This window comes from Castor canadensis, chromosome 9 (genome assembly GCF_047511655.1).
Source record: "Castor canadensis chromosome 9, mCasCan1.hap1v2, whole genome shotgun sequence".
NCBI lineage: Eukaryota > Metazoa > Chordata > Mammalia > Rodentia > Castoridae > Castor > Castor canadensis.
The window spans coordinates 10,230,143-10,247,686 of NC_133394.1; the positions used below are offsets into that span (position 1 = coordinate 10,230,143).

The 17,544-nt window shown below is 43.0% G+C and overlaps 1 protein-coding gene across 1 annotated transcript; it reads right to left on the minus strand.

The window, feature by feature from the left end:
• Nucleotides 1-6,510, minus strand: Ucp1 (uncoupling protein 1). The gene is made up of 6 exons (XM_020171500.2): nucleotides 6,162-6,510; nucleotides 5,434-5,632; nucleotides 3,956-4,156; nucleotides 3,751-3,852; nucleotides 2,839-3,019; nucleotides 1-515 (listed from the first exon to the last, which is right to left on the minus strand). Exons 1-6 carry the CDS (start codon nucleotides 6,285-6,287, stop codon nucleotides 401-403), a joined length of 924 nt encoding a protein of 307 aa, XP_020027089.2. The 5' UTR covers nucleotides 6,288-6,510; the 3' UTR covers nucleotides 1-400.
• Between the last annotated feature and the right edge of the window lie 11,034 nt (nucleotides 6,511-17,544).

Here is a 17,544-nt window from a genome sequence, read left to right on the forward strand (position 1 = left end):
TAACTTCATTTTAAGCATTTATAAAAGTCAAATACATCTTCAGTTTTCCTGATCCACTGGGTTTAGTTATAATTATTCTTCATAGTCAGTCATACAATTCTATATCCAAAATAGTCAATCAAATGCAGTAACTGATCTGGGCATTGCAAAAAATCTCCAGGGTCTATACTGAATGCTGCACTTTTTCCTCAAGTCATTAAGAATAAAAATTATGGAAAAGCGGTATTGGTTTTCCTTTTATTTTTTTTTAAAGAAAGTCCAAAGCTCTCTACCAGAATTCCTTCATCATTTCAGGGTAAACAAAGTGAGGGGTTTTGCTTTATTTTTTGTTTTGTTTTTAGTAGTGGTCTAGCCAGCAAGGATTCCTCCACTGGTGTGTTACATCTTTTCTTGAAGCTGACTACGTGGCATAACCCGCAGTCTGCCTCGACTTCATCAATTCCCGTTTCAGCTGTTCAAAGCACACAAACATGATGACGTTCCAGGATCCAAGTCGTAGGAAGGAAGGCATGAATCTAGAAAAGTGTGCACCACCATTCTGTTAGTTTGTCTGAAATTCTTAGTGCTTATAGAAAGGCAGCTCACGCTTCTCATTTTGCCATTTTCAAATGAAGATGGATATGCTTCATCCTTCCTCAGCCCAAAGTTTCCCAAAGCTGTCTCTACTGCTTCCAAACAAAACCTAATATCCCATTTATATAAGTCCCTAAATATCCTCCACTCCAGCAAATCAAAGTGCATCTTCTTTCTGACATAGTGTTTGTCAATAACTCCTTTTTTGAAGGAAGAGAAAATTTTTGTTTTGCTTTCTAAACAGAAAGTAGGAAATCCATAAAAGAGAAAGCAGAGAGAGAAAGTAAAGCAGTGATGAACGAGTAAGGGAAGCAGTCAGGAAATCAATGTTGTTTTCATCTTGGCAATTTGTTGACTTCAGAGAGACATCGAGGTTTAAATGTGTTTTGTTTGTTTTAGGGATATTTGGTCTCTTGCTTTTGCTTTCTAAAAAGAATTCTGAAGTATGCAAACCAAGTGATTGATTTTAAACATGTGTTTACCGCAAAGAAATGTTTCAGGAGAAAAAGATGTGAACAATTAAATCTGTTTGCATAGACTTTGAACAGAAATCTAGTCTACAAAAAACATCCCCCAGCTGTTCTGCTCCCCAGATTTCCTAATGTATTTCTCTTGACTACCATGTGCATGGAGTGTTTTTAATTGTGGAAAAAATAAATAATGTAAAACTACCATTGTAACCATTTTCAAATTAAGTACATTCACACTGTGCAGTGAACACCGCCATCTGACTCCATGGCCACTGGATCATCTAAACACGCTCTGTCCCCATCAGATACTAACTGCCACTCTCCCACCTCCAGCCCTGGTTACTGCCGTTCTATTTTCTGTTCTTTTGCATTTGAGCCGGGTTACTCACTTAAATGGAATCCCATGGAATTTGTCTTTTTGTGTATGACTTATTTTATTTAGCATAGTGTTTTCATATTGTAGTGTGTCTCTCTTAGAAGGTTTTTAAATTTGAAGGCAAGAAAAGTGTTGTTGATGAATAACTGGTACATCCATTTGAAGTTAATTTTACAATGCATATTATTTGTATTAGTGTGTAAAAAGTGGAGATAATCTTGGAGCTTTCCATGTAATGTATATGGTACATTCATGCTTATTTTATAAGGTTTGAAGCATTGCTTTATAATTTTAAAGGGGTACAGAATTTTACTATTTAGCTACCATGTAGTCTTGTTGAATCTATCCATAAATTAGGGCTGGAGGTGTGGCTCAAGTGGTAGAGTACCTGCCTAGCAAGCACAGTCCCTGAGTTCAAACTCTGATACTGAAAAAAAAAAAAAAATATATATATATATATATATATATATATATACATGTGTGTGTATGTGTGTATCCATCCATAAGTAAGTTCACCCTGTATTTTCTTAGGAAGGTGATTTCCAATATAATACAATGTAATATAGTATATAACATATAATACATATTCAATTATGGAAAATGCAGTCTATTAGCCAGTACTACTTCCTAGGTGAGCATCACCATTACCCACCCCACAACATTTTCTGCATGATTTTTCTAGATCAGTGGCAATGACTATCTCTAGTTTTGCTTTAGTAGAATTTTAAAAATTTGGCTGGGTGTAGCCCAGTGGTAGAGTGGTACCCTGAGTTCCATCCCCAGCATGGCCAAAAAAAAAAGAATTTTAAAAATTGAGTTTATTGAATTAAAATAATGAAAACTAAATGATACTTTTTTCATAGCCCTCTGCTATCCCTTCCCTTTAGTTACAGTTCTCCTTCCCAGTGAAGCATGTGATGAAAAGAACACACTCTACATTCCCAGTTGAGCGGGTCTGGTTTTTAACAAACTCTGAATTAGGCTGGGAAAGTTCCACCTACCACAGCTTTTTATTTTCTAGTACAGTGGAATTGGTGGATTAGAGACATTTGTGGCCAGGCAAAAACATGTATTAGCCAAGGGTCAGTAGCTCATGCCTGTAATCCTAGCTATTTGGGAGGCTAAGATAGTGAGGTTTGAGATTCAAGACCAGCCTGGGCAAATAGTGAGACCCTATCTTCAAACTAACAGAGCAAAATGGACTGGAGGTATGGCTCAAGCAGTGCAAACATGAAGCCCTGAGTGAGTTCAAACTTCAGTTTCACCAAAAAAAAAAAAAAAACAAAAAAAGGTCATATATTAATTCCACTGCATATACTAACGTGGTAAGCTAAGTGCCCATTGTTAAGCTAAGACAGTGTCCCAAAACACAAAGGCACCCTAAACACAACATTAAAGATGCAGAAGATCACACCCTACCCTTTGAAAAAAGCCGTTGGTCCTTCCTTAGTGAACATTGTCATTGCACAGCTAGGCACGCTTATGTACTGTCCAGCTGGAGAATTAATAAATCTGGTTTTTACCACATCCACAGGAGAGGACAGAAGTGTTGTGCAAAACCCAGCAATAAGAGCCGACAGTAAGTGACAGGGGACGTCATCTAAAACGGATCAATGAAACAGGTCAATAACATACTTTGGAGGGAGTGTAGTTTTACTTATCTGTCAGGTCCTTGTAAACCTACTAATAACAAGAAGTCAACATGTCTTATAAATAAATAAAATATAGCAAGCAAGGTTATACTTGTGCTAGAAAAAGATGGCATAATGGATTGCAAACACTTGGGGAAAATAGCTATTTTCTCTATGTCCTTGGGCCTGGCACAATGCCTGATAGATGGGCATTTGCTAATGTTTAATTGTAGTAAAGCCATTGTCAAAGCAGAATTTCAGTTTCTCTAGAAACTGTTAGACTTTTATTTCAGGAAGCTGTCCTATGCTCACTGAAATCAGTGTTGAGTTTGGCGTACAACAAGCTCTTTGGGAGTGCAGATGGACTTACCCCTGATTCCTGCTGTACGAAAAAAAAGAGTCTAACAAAGTTCATATATTAGTATTAAATGAGAATGATTCTGATGCAAGAATGCAGTTGGATTTTGGTTTTGTGGTAGCAAAATAAAAAATAGTTGCAAAAATTTGTTGTAGCACAACTTTTTAAAGTTTGAGTTTCTTTGTGCGTCTCAAAAAGTTAGATTTAATGTTCAAAGTTACATAATTTTTTTAAAAAGAGAAGTCTATCTGAATTAAGAGACTCAATATAACATGGATGCAGAAGCTCCAAGATGAAATTATACAGGTACTAGCATGTTTAGTATAGAAAATTGGAAGCTACCTGCTAGTATTTTGTTTTTCACAAAGAACCCCTTCATCAGGTCATATGTCACTAGCTCTGTACAATTGATGATGATATTTCTCAGTAGGTTAGGAGTAGTGCCTAGGGGGGAAAAAGACAATATTTAATAAGTATAGTATATGATAAGGTGCTCACTGGATATGTGTATTTTAATGATTATAAAATCTGCCTAGAAGTTCGTCACCTTTCCAAAGAGTTGTCAAGCTTTCTGTTGTGGCTATAATTCTGTAAGCATTGTAGGTTCCAGTGTAGCGAGGTTTCAGACCATGTAGATGGCTCTGTGCTTGCAGCCTGACTTTCACCACCTCCGTGGGTTGCCCGATGAACACTGCCACGCCTCCGGTCATTAAGCCAGCAGCAATCTTGTTTCCCAAGCTAGGTGCCTCTGTGCAGAGAAAAACAGACTTATTAAAATGCACCCACACATCTCTGTTTAACTTTTAGTGGTTAGCATTTTTTGTATCTTTTCTTCTTCCCTAATGTTTGTGCATGTGTTTATCGTGTACTGAGGATGTATTAAATTATAGGTGGGATAGCAAAGGTCAGTTATCTGAAATTTTTTTTTATATAAAAAAGAAAGCTTTCTAGGGAGAAGAAAGCAATGCATAGTGGCTTGATCCTTCCCACTGTCCAGCTTGGTTCTTCCCATGTCCAACTGTCTGTCTCACATTTCCTGACTTCCAGGGGGCCCTGTCACCAGTGATGCTTGGTCTTCTTCCTATCAATAGCGATGCTAAATCTTGGACTTAATGGTCTTCAGAAAAACCCAATGGACACATTGCCTTAATATCATCAGGCAGCATTAGCCTACCACATATGAAGGACAAAGAGAGGAAAAAGCTAAGAAAGTGATTCTTGTCATAATCTTGAAAAATTATCTTCTGTTACTTCAGACAGAAATCACTTAATAAAACCAGAGAGTGAAATACAAAGTTATGATGCAATAACCTGTATTCATAAGGGCTTCCTCAGTCTATTCTGTCTCCTAATCTGTAAAACAGGGACGATAAGATCACCCTCACAGGGTTGTTGTATGCAGTAAAATAATATTGTGGGTGCCTGTGACTCACGCCTGTAATTCTAGCTACTCAGAAGGCAGAGGTCAGGAGGATCATGGTTCAAAGCTAGCCTGAGCAAATATAGTTTGCAAGACCCTATCTTGAAAATAACCCATCACAAAAAAGTGCTGGCAGAGTAGCTTAAGTGATATAGAGCCTGCCTAGCAAGCGTGAGGCCCTGTGCTGCTAATAAGGAAAAAGGAATACTGCCAAACACTTGTGGCACTCCATTCACAGTCTCTAGATGGACTCCTAAATTAGACACAAAACTCCCATAAATGACTGGGTGATTTTTACCATATAAACTCTCAGGTTAAACAAGATCAACGTGCGTACTTTCTTTTTTGTCCTTTTTCTTTCTAGGAGCAATGAACTCATATTTGGGGAAGGGAGACAATTCAGTATTGACGTTTCCTTGCCATTCTGTTATGAAGGCCACTACCCTGTGATCCTGTGTGGTACCTTTTTTTGGTGCAGGGACAGAAGCCAGGGCCTCTCCCATGCTAGGCAAGCGCTCTACTTCTGAGCTACAGTCCCAGTCCCTCAGCACTTAACAGAACCAAACCGGGGTGCATCTGGGCCTCCCGGGAAACGCTGGGCTTACTTCCTTCCTCTGATGTGAAGTACTCCTGGACTGTGTCATACAGGCCGATCCTGAGGGAGGCGAAGCTTATTTGCCTCTGGATGCCAGCAGGCAGCCCGCTGTACAGCTTCATAGACCCTTCTGTTTTCGCCAGAGTGGTGATGGTTCCCAGGACGCCTTTGTACCTAATGCCACTGGATATCTGGCTTTCCCCTTGTATCTGGAAATGAGAAAAGGCAGTGAAGAGGGAAGTGGTGAGGAAAAATCAGAATGGCATCTGGAGGTCGGTGATGGAGAAGCCCTAAGCCGAGGCTGTCCTGTCCCCAGTGGGCTCCTAGTTTCTCCTCCCTTCTCAGCAACCTCTTCCCCAGTCACCCCCATATTTGGTGTGTGCATATATGTCTATATACAGACATAGCCAAGCAGGGCTGCCTACAATGCACATTTAATCACCCCGCAGCTTTCTAGACCCCAAGGCAGCAGGCCTGGAAAGTGCCTGGAAGAACTGGGAGGGGGAACGCACCTGGTTCGCAGCCCTCTTAGTGCGCCCTAGCCTTTGGAGGGTTGGGTGGCAGTCGTGGTCAGCCCACCATCCCTAGTCCTTGTGGTTCTTCAGCTAATCCCGGAAAAGCTCCACCTTCCCATCCTAAAGCATTCTCCCAGGAAGGGTAGTTACACCAAAGGGCCGCACACAACACAAGCGATGTCCCCTCTCTGCCCGAGCCGCGCCATCCCCATCTGGCTGCTACCTGTAGCCTGACTTTGGCGGTGTCCAGTGGGAAGGTGATCACATCCGCCAGGCAGGCGGCCACTCCGGCCGAGAAGATCTTGACCCCCGTGGTCGGGGGCACTTCCGAGGCTGTGGCGCTCACCATCTTCACTCAGGGCCCAGCGGGGCGCGGGTGCGAGAGCCCAAGGTGGCAGCCCTGGAGGTGAGGCTCGTCTCCCCCCCTCTCGCTCCTGCGGGCCGGGCAGGGGACCCGCTCTCCCCGACCTCAGGGACGGCCACCTGGCGGTGCCCTTGGGGCGCAGTGGTGGCGGCCGGGTGTGGCCGGGTGTCCTCCCCACGCCGGTGCCCGAGGACCCGCTGCGCCCCTGCCGTCTGCGGTGACCTATATAGCCCGGCGGTGCCACGCGAGGTCTCAGGAGACCCGGGCGAGGGAAGTGGCAGGGGCGTGCCCTGGGGTGCCGGTGCCACCCACCCATCCCCACTCGGTAAGGAGGGCGCCCTGGAGTTCATCATCCTTCGGGGGGATAGTAATGCCCGAGACGAGCACGGTCTCGGTGTCCTGGTAAAAAGTCCGGTCCCGAGATCTTGAGGCAAGAATGGGGCGCGGGTCCCATTCTAACTCCCCAGGCGCCGCGCAGTCACCGCGCAGCCTTCTCTGCTTCCCTTTCCTGTCCGCTGCTGAGCGTCTCCTCTCCTTTCCTCCCCATTCCTTCCCAACCACCAAACTCAAACTGGAAAAAAATCCTATGCAAAAAACAAAAGGTCTCTGAACTTTCAAAAGAAATTGTGCATCCTGTGATCACTTTTTGTAGGGAGATGTCAAGTGGGATTATGCACAGACTAGAGAGCAGGTAGTAAACTGACAGTCTGTACAAAATGAGATTCCTTTGCTCCTTTAATTACAGTTCTTAGGGGGGCAGTGGAAGGGACACAAGAGGGTAACTTGTGGGAGTCGGCAATATAGGTGTGATGGAAGACAGCACCCTTCACATGGCAGTGAGAACAATGGCTCTGGGAAAGGGGACAAGGGCCAAACCATAGGACACCCGGAGTTATGGTCTGGGAAGAAAGGCTTGTCAATGGTACAGCGAGGGCAGCCTTAGTATTTCAGAACATGATCAAACAATGGCTGGGTTTGACCAGTGTCAAGTTTGGAATAAATGCTAAGGGGACCTAAGCAAAGGAAAGCCCATTGACTTTGGCTCTCATTTTCTCAGTGACCTTAGGGAGTCCATTGATGATGGACTCATTGTGTTGCGAGGTGATGGCTAGGCGGGGATTGAGAACATTCAGCACAGTACACTAAAATGAACAGGAGGGGCATTGATCCTTGCTGACTCCAGTGAACTCTGCTTCAACTGGTTAATCCCCAGCTCTCACCTGAACCCACACCTGAAGCCTTCACAGTGTTTCTGTCTGAAATGGTCTTTGAAACAGAACTACAAATTCATCAACTTCACCCTCCCAAACAGTGAGGTCCCCATCGTTTCCCCTTGCATCTGGCAGGCTTGTGAATGCTGTAGAAAATAGAACAAGGCAGAACTGATGCCATCTGACTTCCAAGACTGATTACAAAAGTCCTTGCAGCTGCTTCCTTATTCAGTGAACACTTGCTCTTGGAGTCCCGCATCACCACATAAGAAATCAAATGTCCCCAAGGCTGTCATGCTAGAGAGGCCTTGTATAGACAGTTCCATCTGTCCCCACAAGGCACCAGACATTCAAATGCAGTTATCTTGGACCCACTTCCAGATGACCAGCACCAAGTTATCTCTATCAATGTCAGTAGAACAGAAGAATCATCCAGCTAAGCCTTGTCCAAATTCCTGTGTGTGTGTGTGCCCAAAATCCAGTGTGAGATAAAGCCAGGCATGTGGCTTTTGTGCCTGTAATTCCAGCACTTGGAAGGTTGAGGTAGGAGGATTGAAAGTTTGATGCCAGCCTTGGTTACAGTCAAGACTCCATCTCGAAAACAAAAAAAGCTAGGTACCAGTGGCTCACCCCTATAATCCTAGCTACTCAGAAGGGAGAGATCAGAAAGATTGTGCCTCAAAGCCAGCCTAGGCAAATAGTTCATGAGATACTATCTTGAAAAAAACCCATCACAAAAATAAAGGTCTGGTAGAGTGGCTCAGTTGTAGGCCCTGAGTTCAAATCCCAGTACTGCCAAAAAAAAAAAAGATATAACAAAATGAGATATGGGGAGGGGGAATAAAGGAAAATGATGGAGGGGGTGAATTCAAGTGTGATATATTTGATATACTGTAAGAACTTTTGTAAATGCCACAATGTACCCCACCCAGCACAACTATAAAAACAATAAAAGAAGAAAATGGGAGGAAGAGAACAAAGTGAGGTGTAACCTTGTCATTTTAGGTGGCACTGGAGAGCCAGCGCCCCACTTCATTTGGAAAGAGGGAGCACACACTGTCTGCCTTTCCTCCAGCCCTACCTTCATGACAGGAGTGGGATGTGGGTGTAGAGGTTTTGCATGTGGAATGTAGAAAGGAACTCGTAATACACTGTGAACAAGAGGCAGGGTGCACTAAAAGTTGTCTCTGTTTCTATAAAGCACAGGTTTGAATGTTTTAAAAGCAGAGTTTGACAAACTAGAGCAGAGGGTGTAAGGACTGTTAAATGGGGATTAGAAACATAGCTCTGTTAGCAAATAGGACAAGGTTATGGGTGTAGTTTAAGAGGTAGAGCCCCTGCCTTGCATGTGCAAGACCCTCGGTTCAATCCCCAGCACCAGAAAAAAATAAGGAAGAAGAAAAATAAAGAAAACAGGAGAGGTCATAGTCTAGTGCAAGTCGGGTCAGGACAAGCACGGAGTAAGGACGTGGAAAGGTGAAGACTTCCTTGAGACTGCGAGGCACAGCCCCCTGGGTAACTAGTTTCAGGCTGGGTGTAGTCAAGAGGAGACATCTCCAGGAGATAGTGTCCCTTGAGGTCAGTGGTAACAGAGCCCTGTCATGTCCTAGGTACCAAGCTGGCCTTGAGGATTGGAGGAGACGCGGAATCCAAACCCTCCCGCAAGGCGACCCTGTGAGGTCACAGAAGTTCAAGACAGAGCCTCTGAGATGCCCCAGGGACAAGGAGAAAGCTTGCCTCAGGGAGAGGGTGGTAACGCCAAAGGTCAGATTGCTGCTCTTCTGGCACAAAGAAGAAGAGAGGTGAGGAGCGGTGCAGTGTGAGCAAGGGTGAATGATCTGTAGTCAAAGAGTGACAGCACGGTCCGAATGTGCGGAGTCCTCATTTTCCTTCTTTGAAAATGGAGAACATTTACAAAGCACTTGCCCAACTGTGGTCATTCGGAAATCACTGACAAACTGTGCTTGTTTTTAATACAAAAGTATAAGAAAGCTTTGCATTTGATTAACGTCTACACTGCGTGAGCTTCTCAGTCACCAGTAGGAATATCATGAGTTATGCAAATGCATGTTCGAATGGCAGAAGACATCACTTATAAGAAAAGAAAAACAAACTTAAAAAATGTGAAGGGGGAGCCAGGCACCAGTGGCTCACGCCTGTAATCCTACCTACTTAGGAGGCAGAGATCAAGAGGATCTTGGTTCGAAGCCAGCCCGGGCAAATAGTTTGCAAGACCCTATCTCAAAAAACCCTTTATAAAAATAGGGTTGGGGGAGTAACTCAAGGGGAAGGTCCTGAAGTCCCAGCACCGCAAAAAAAAAATGTGAGGGGGGGAAGGCTTGGCATGGTGGTGCATGTCTATAATCCTAGCTACTCCAGAGACAAAGGTAGAAAGAAGGATTGCTATGGCAAGAGTGCAAGACCCTATTTGAAAGACCAGGGCATGGCTTAAGCGATAGAGCACTTTACATGCATGAGGCCCTGAGTTCAATCCCCTGTTCTGTCAAAAAAAAAAAAAATTCCCCAAACTATGAAGGGAATATATATATATTACATATATAGATCACAAAGATATATAATACCACATCTTTCGCCTAATACATTCATATCTCATCCCTGCTGTTAAAATTGTTATAATTATACATATATTTTTAAATTTAATGTTACAAATATAATTAAATCAATTATCAATATTATAATTAAGTATTATGGATGTTAAAAGTACAATATTATAATTTCAATGTTATATTAACGTGGCATTTTAAATTGGCATGATTCTTTTGAGAACAATTTGGCAATACGAATTAAGCTAAGAAAATGTCATATCTTTTGATCCAGCAATTCTTCTTCTTGATTTCTACCTCAAAATCATTAGCCCAAATATGAGAGAGGCATATGTAGAGTGATGCTCATTACAGCTTAATATCAGCTTGGACAGTAGGTGTGTGATCTGGGATTGTCTGAAGAGCCACACGTTTCAGTGGTCCACAGTTGTCTGCTATTAGGAATTGACCTGGAAGTAGAAAGGAGACTGCCCTTAGGGACAGGGAAGGACAGGGAGAGGAATGAACTGGGTTTTCTTGGTCCAGCCCATCCCAAAGAGAAAGGGACTATCAAACTGTGTTAAAGAGAAAAGACTCCACTTCAGTTCTGATTAAGGTGGTTTAGAACACAGTGATTAAGAGCCCATGTCCAAGTTCTATCTAAGATACTTGCTGACTGGGTGCACATGCCAAATTAGAAAGCTGGACCTCAAATTCTTTACATTTATGGTGTATATTCCTGCAACATTAGGTTCTTCCTTGGTAATGACTCACTCTTCTGTGCTAAGCTCCTGATGTGCTGAGGAGCAAAGGGAGGAGCTGCCTGGTCTCCACACTCAACTGCTGACATCCGTATGACATGCTACATTCTCATGATTTGAAGACACTTAGTGACTGGCTATCCTGATGTATTTTTTAGTTTAATGTATTTTTTTGGTTTGTTTATATAATTAAGGGTCTTACAAAGTCAACAATAAACATATTATAACACTTTTAGCTTAAAAACACTCCAAAAAAATCTTCAGTAGAACCTAGTGGAAGAGATGGGACAACACAATTTAGAATCGTGAGATCTACAAGGGTCAAGGCCCATGGAGGGACTAGACAATGAAAAGGAAGAGGTGACGTAGAGGACAGGACATTACTGTCCTGGAGGCAGACCCAAAGGACAAGGCTAGAGCTGTCTGTGCACAACTAGGAAAGGAACTCATGCTGAAGTCCTTGACAAGGGTAAAACATGTGGTGTGGAGGTGGACCATGGGGTCCTGTGTCCACTCTCATTGCAGATATTGAATTTCAGGAAGTCTGGTGTAATATTAATTCAGAGCATCAGGTTTATTGTCAAAAAGGCATCGATTTAAATCTGAACTTGCTACATTTGCGAGCACTTCTTTAATCTTTTTATGCTTCTGTTTTCCTATCCGTTCAATGGGGATAGCCATCATAATTATAGTCATATTACGAGAATATAATTAAAGAATACCAGTGAATACCTTAACATAATAACTACAAAGTGCTTCTAAAAAGTGGATGACAAATGACCATTACAATGATATTTTTTATTAATACAGTTTGATGACCACCTTGTATTTTGTTGCAAGGAACCAAAACACCAAACTAAAGAGTTCACTAGCAGATGTGGAAGGCCTCTTCACACCCCAACATCCTGTGGACCCATGGTTCCATGGCCTACCCTGAGACTTGCTCCCAAATCTTTTATTGAGTACAACCAGGAGCGACAAGAGGTTGAAACTGGGACATTCCAGCCTTGCGACCTCTGATCTGTGGTGACCGCTGGGCCCTGTTAGATGAGGACATGGTTGCCAGGTCAGAGGTCACAGACCTGTACCAGGGTCCTCCCCTATCGTCCCTTCTTTTGAGTTTTTCAGACAAATGGACATTGTGAAGTGGTGCATTCTGCCTGGCAGGAAGGACTTGGTGAAAGGTGAAGGATTGCAGCAACAATGTGAATGTGACAGGCACTGGGGCAAGGAGCAAAGCCGACCCAAGGTGACACTGAAACTTTCTTTGGGTGTCTATGCCTATCAGCCTATTTCCAGTCGTATCTGGAAGCTGAGGGACAAGCCAGGAGGCCTTGTCAGGCCAGGCCTTGCCTCTGCAAAGAAACCCTGCAGGCCTCTGTGTGGCCAGCTATGGATATAGACTGGGAAATAGGGCTCAGACACCAGAAAAAGATAGATTCCTTTCATCTATAGCGCCGTGGAGCAGGGCAGAAGGAAGAGAAGACTTTGTTGCTTGAGCTGTTATATGGAGGACAGGCAATGGGTAACCTCCCAAGAGAATTCAGTGCCTCCACAGCTAAGCTCCACAGAGTGCTCTGTTTGAGGGAAAAGAACAGGGGAAAACCATGGAGGGTGCCTGCGCACCTCATAACAGAGAAACAGTTGTGTGCTAAAGATTCCAGAAAACTCTCTTATATACCTTCTGCGTTGTTAAAAAATGAATACTTGGCAACACTTAGGTGACTTGTCTATAATGTCTCAGTCTTGCAGATGAGAGGCTATAGCTCCATTGCTGTTATTTTCCTAAGATCTGTGGAATGACCTTTGGATCGCTCTCCAGGAGGGTTTCTTAGCACAGCTGAATTTCATAATGAAATAGGTCATTTAGAAGCTGACTTTCACCTCTATGTTTTGAGGACTTTGATCTTTTGGGGGTATGCTCTCTTTGTTAAGATTCTTTGCTAAAAACAACTTTATTCAGCCTTTTTTGGTGAGGTGTGAAGGGGATTGACGTTTGTAGTAGCTCTCCGTTGGGCATTCTTGGAGTAATCATGTATTTACTAAGTGTCAAATTGCACACACATTTATTAGGTAACTCCTGCATACACTGTGCCCATACCCATCTGGGAAGCTGAACACTTGAATAGATGTTTAAGATCCAAGATGGTAAGTGCAGTGTTCTTAACATACAGAGAGGTGAATGGGGGTTGAAAAAATACCTGATCCCTGCTGTGGGCATTTAGGAGACTTCCTGAAGAACATGCAAATGGATCCAAGTCTTGAAAACCAAGTAGGGGTTACCCAGACCAGGAACAGAGGCATGAGAGAGGGGAAGTAGGGTGAGGCCTGGCCTGACATGGAGCCAAAGATCAGCAGAGCAAGCTGGATAAATAAAATCTCACTGGTATTTCTGGATCATAACAGGCAAGGCAAGAGAAAGCCAGAGATAAGACTTGAGCCTCAGAAGACAGGGCAAGTCCAGATGTTTGATCCTACTATCTGCTAAGTAAGGAGGAGGTTTTAAATGGGGAAATGGATATACCCAAAAGACTGTTACTCCAGAGGCACCTGCACATCCATGTTTATTGCGGCACTATTCACAATAGCCAAGTTATGGAAACAGCCAAGATGCCCCAGCACTGACGAATGGATTAAGAAAATGTGGTATCTATACACAATGGAATTTTATGCAGCCATGAAGAAGAACGAAATGTTATCATTCGCTGGTAAATGGATGGAATTGGAGAACATCATTCTGAGTGAGGTTAGCCTGGCCCAAAAGACCAAAAATCGTATGTTCTCCCTCATATGCGGACATTAGATCAAGGGCAAACACAACAAGGGGATTGGACTATGAGCACATGATAAAAGCGAGAGCACACAAGGGAGGGGTGAGGATAGGTAAGACACCTAAAAAACTAGCTAGCATTTGTTGCCCTTAACGCAGAGAAACTAAAGCAGATACCTTAAAAGCAACCGAGGCCAATAGGAAAAGGGGACCAGGAACTAGAGAAAAGGTTAGATCAAAAAGAATTAACCTAGAAGGTAACACACACGCACAGGAAATCAATGTGAGTCAATGCCCTGTATAGCTATCCTTATCTCAACCAGCAAAACCCCTTGTTCCTTCCTATTATTGCTTATACTCTCTCTACAACAAAATTAGAGATAAGGGCAAAATAGTTTCTGCTGGGTATTGAGGGGGGGGAGCGGGAGGGGGTGGAGTGGGTGGTAAGGGAGGGGGTGGGGGCAGGGGGGAGAAATGAACCAAGCCTGGTATGCACATATGAATAATAAAAGAAAAATGAAAAAAAAAACCCACAATAAAAATTCTTTTCTTGTGCAGTTGAAAAAAAAAATAAATAAATGGGGAAATGACAGAGGTAACTTTATGATTTAGCGAGGTCTGTGTGGTTTGGGGATAGAAGTGTGGGCTAGTGAGACAGAATCCACTCCAGGCTTTTTTCCCTTCCTTTTTGGTGGTTGACTGGCAGTCTTTGGAGCTTCTTGGGTTTGCAAATGCACAACACTTCTTTTCCTCTTGGCTGTGTGTGTGTGTGTGTGTGTGTGTGTATGTGAGAGAGAGAGAGAGAGAGAGAGAGACAGATTGTAATAATGATGTTTAAGTGACACTGAGATTCCATCTCACCCCAGAAAGCATGGCTATCATCAAAAAAAGATGCAACAACAAATGCTGGTGAGGATACACTGTCAGTGAGAATGTAAAGTAGTGCAACCACGTGAAATTCAGTATGGAAGTTCCTAAAAATTAAAGCTAGGACTACCATATGATCGTGCTATACCACTCCAGGGCATGTAGCCAAAGGAGTGTAAGTCAACATACAGTGGAGATACCTGTACACCCATGTCTATAGTAGCATTATTCCAAACAGATGAAACATGAAATCAGCCTAAGTGCCCACTGACCAATGAATGGATAAAGAACATGTGGCTGAGTACGACTCAGCCTTAAATGATAAAATTAGGTCATTTGCAGGAAAATGAATGGAACTACAGAACATCATATTAAGTGGAGTAAGCCGGACTGAGAAAGACAAGCACTACATGTTCACCCATCTGTGCAATCTCATCTTTAAAAACGAGTAGTGGTATGTAAAACAAATCCCATTTGAGGGTGAATATTAATGGGGCGGGAAGGGTGAGAGGAGAAGGCAAAGTGGGGTGAATACAGTTAAGCACTCTACACCCTGTATGAAAATAGCTCTATGAAACTTGTTCACGTTGTTTTAAGAGGGGAGAGTGGGGAGGAGGGAGAGAGATACAGGGGTGAATTTGATCAAAGGCATATGTGTGTATGAGCGGAAATATCACAATGAAGCCTTTTATAATTTTTCTTTTGAGGAATGTTCATTCAGATTATTTGCCCATTTTTAATTAATTTTTTTTACTTTATAAAGAAAAAAGGCTTATTTTCCTCCCAGTTCTAGAGATCTAAGAGCATGGTGCTTGCCTCAGCTTTCGGTGAGGAGCAGTGGTGTGTAGCATCACCTGGCCAGAGCAAACATGAGAGAGGTGACAAGAGGTGGCAAGAGAGCCATGGGACTAAGCCTGCCTCACTTTTAACAACCTGCTCTCCTGGTTCCTAACCTATCCAGGTCCTTGACACCTAACCCACTCTCATGGGATGGAATTCAATCCCTTCTGAGGGTGGTGCCCCAGCAACTCCCAACTCACACTAAGCTCGGCCTCTTAAAGTTTCCACCACTTCTCAACACTGTTACATTAGGGACTCCACCTCTAACCTGTGGGTTACCAACCATACCCAAACCAAGCCCCCTGACCATCTTCCATCTGTAAACACGGGAAGGCAGGCTGTGCCCAGAAAAGAAGGGGCATAGTGGGACTCAAACTCAGACCTCTGTTCCCATATCCCATGCTTTTTTTTGGCATGTTACTGGGTAGAGAATTTGAGGTTTTACATTTTTATGTTATTTTTATTAGACATTCTTATATATCTTATATATTTATATTTACATATTTTATTATATTTTCATTAGTTGTACAAAGGGCTCTGGCCAAGCATTTTGTCCCCATGTGGCAGGAGCTGCTTCCACCTGCAGAGCAAGTGGAAAAGCATGAACCCTCTCATACCCCAACAGCCAGCCATGCTGACATAGGCCACACTAGGTGATGTCTGCTCCTGGAACCCCACCTGGGGCTCCAGCCCTGTTGATCCAGGAGCAGAGCTCAGACGATCAGCACCTTAACATCAACAGCTTTCAGGTATGCCAACACTGAAATGGGTAATTAACCAAGAAATGCCATCTGGCACTAGAGACACCCGTTGGAGAAGTCAGGACACAGAAAACAAAGCACTGCAATATTATACTCGGATGTGTTTCAGCAGGACATCACAAACTCAACCAAAGGGGTGTGATGCCCCTTCCTGGGAGAGCTGTTCTTTTCAGTACCAGAGCCATCTAGTACAGGTCTCCCAATGACGGCTACCTGGTGTTCTCCATTATTCTTGGGAAACAAGTGGTAGGGTGTGAAAAATGTCTGTCAGAATGTTATGGAATATTGTGTGTTGCAATAACATACACTAATCTTTAACTTTCAGTAAATATATCCATGATATAATCTCATGAATTTGCATACTTATGGGATGAATTATTAAGTAGCTATCTGTTCAAGTTATGCCCTTCATTTGTAGCTTTTTACCTTAGTAAATTGATTTACTACCTAAACTTTTCTTAAATCTACTGTTTCTCTATAGATACCTCTGCTATTTCTTTTTCTTACAGTAACTTTATTTACTAACCCTACATTTGTTTTGGAGGCCCAGCTGCCTATCAGTCTGATTTCACAGTATAATTTTTGTCCATGTCTTTTTCTATTATGTGAGAACTTTCTTATATGTGGCTTCTAGAAGGAAAAGGGGTAAAGGACCAAGCCATCGGTGTACCCAGAGTCATGGGCTCATAGAGCAGAAGTAGTACCCTGGTACAGTTGAGTAGACAGTATTGAAGGAGGCTGTCTCCTGATGCAGTCTTTTCTACCCCCCAATAGGCCACATAAGAAAGGGTCTTGAGTCTGGAAGACTTCCTCTCCCAGAGAGAAAGAGTCTGTGTTGGCTTGTCAGCAAGAGTGAGAATGTCCTTGGGGATATACCCAAAAGACACAGGTTACTCCAGAGGCTCCTGCACACCCATGTTTATTGCGGCACTATTCACAATAGCCAAGTTATGGAAACAGCCAAGATGCCCCACCACTGATGAATGGATCAAGAAAATGTGGTATCTATACACAATGGAATTTTATGCAGCCATGAAGAAGAACGAAATGTTATCATTCGCTGGTAAATGGATGGAATTGGAGAACATCATTCTGAGTGAGGTTAGCCTGGCCCAAAAGACCAAAAATCATATTTTCTCCCTCATATGCAGACATTAGATCAAGGGCAAACACAACAATGGGATTGAACTTTGAGCACATGATAAAGTGAGAGCACACAAGGGAGGGGTGAGGATAGGTAAGACACCTAAAAAACTAGATAGCATTTGTTGCCCTCAATGCAGAGAAACTAAAGCAGATACTTTAAAGCAACTGAGGCCAATAGGGAAAGGGGACCAGGAACTAGAGAAAAGGTTAGATCAAGAAGAATTAACCTAGAAGGTAACACCCATGCAGGAAATCAATGTGAGTCAATGCCCTGTATAGCTATCCTTATCTCAACTAGCAAAAACCCTTGTTCCTTCCTATTATTGCTTATATTCTCTCTTCA

Bases quoted from the DNA above. Each gene is read 5' to 3' on its own strand.
- Ucp1 (XM_020171500.2), bottom strand. From the start codon at position 6,287: ATGGTGAGCGCCACAGCCTCGGAAGTGCCCCCGACCACGGGGGTCAAG. The intron at 3,853-3,955 runs GTGACGAACTTC...TTTCCCCCCTAG, and splicing joins CTTGACAACTCTTTGGAAAG to GCACTACTCCTAACCTACTG. The intron at 516-2,838 runs GTAGGGTGTGAT...ACACTTTTCTAG, and splicing joins CCAACGGCTTTTTTCAAAGG to ATTCATGCCTTCCTTCCTAC.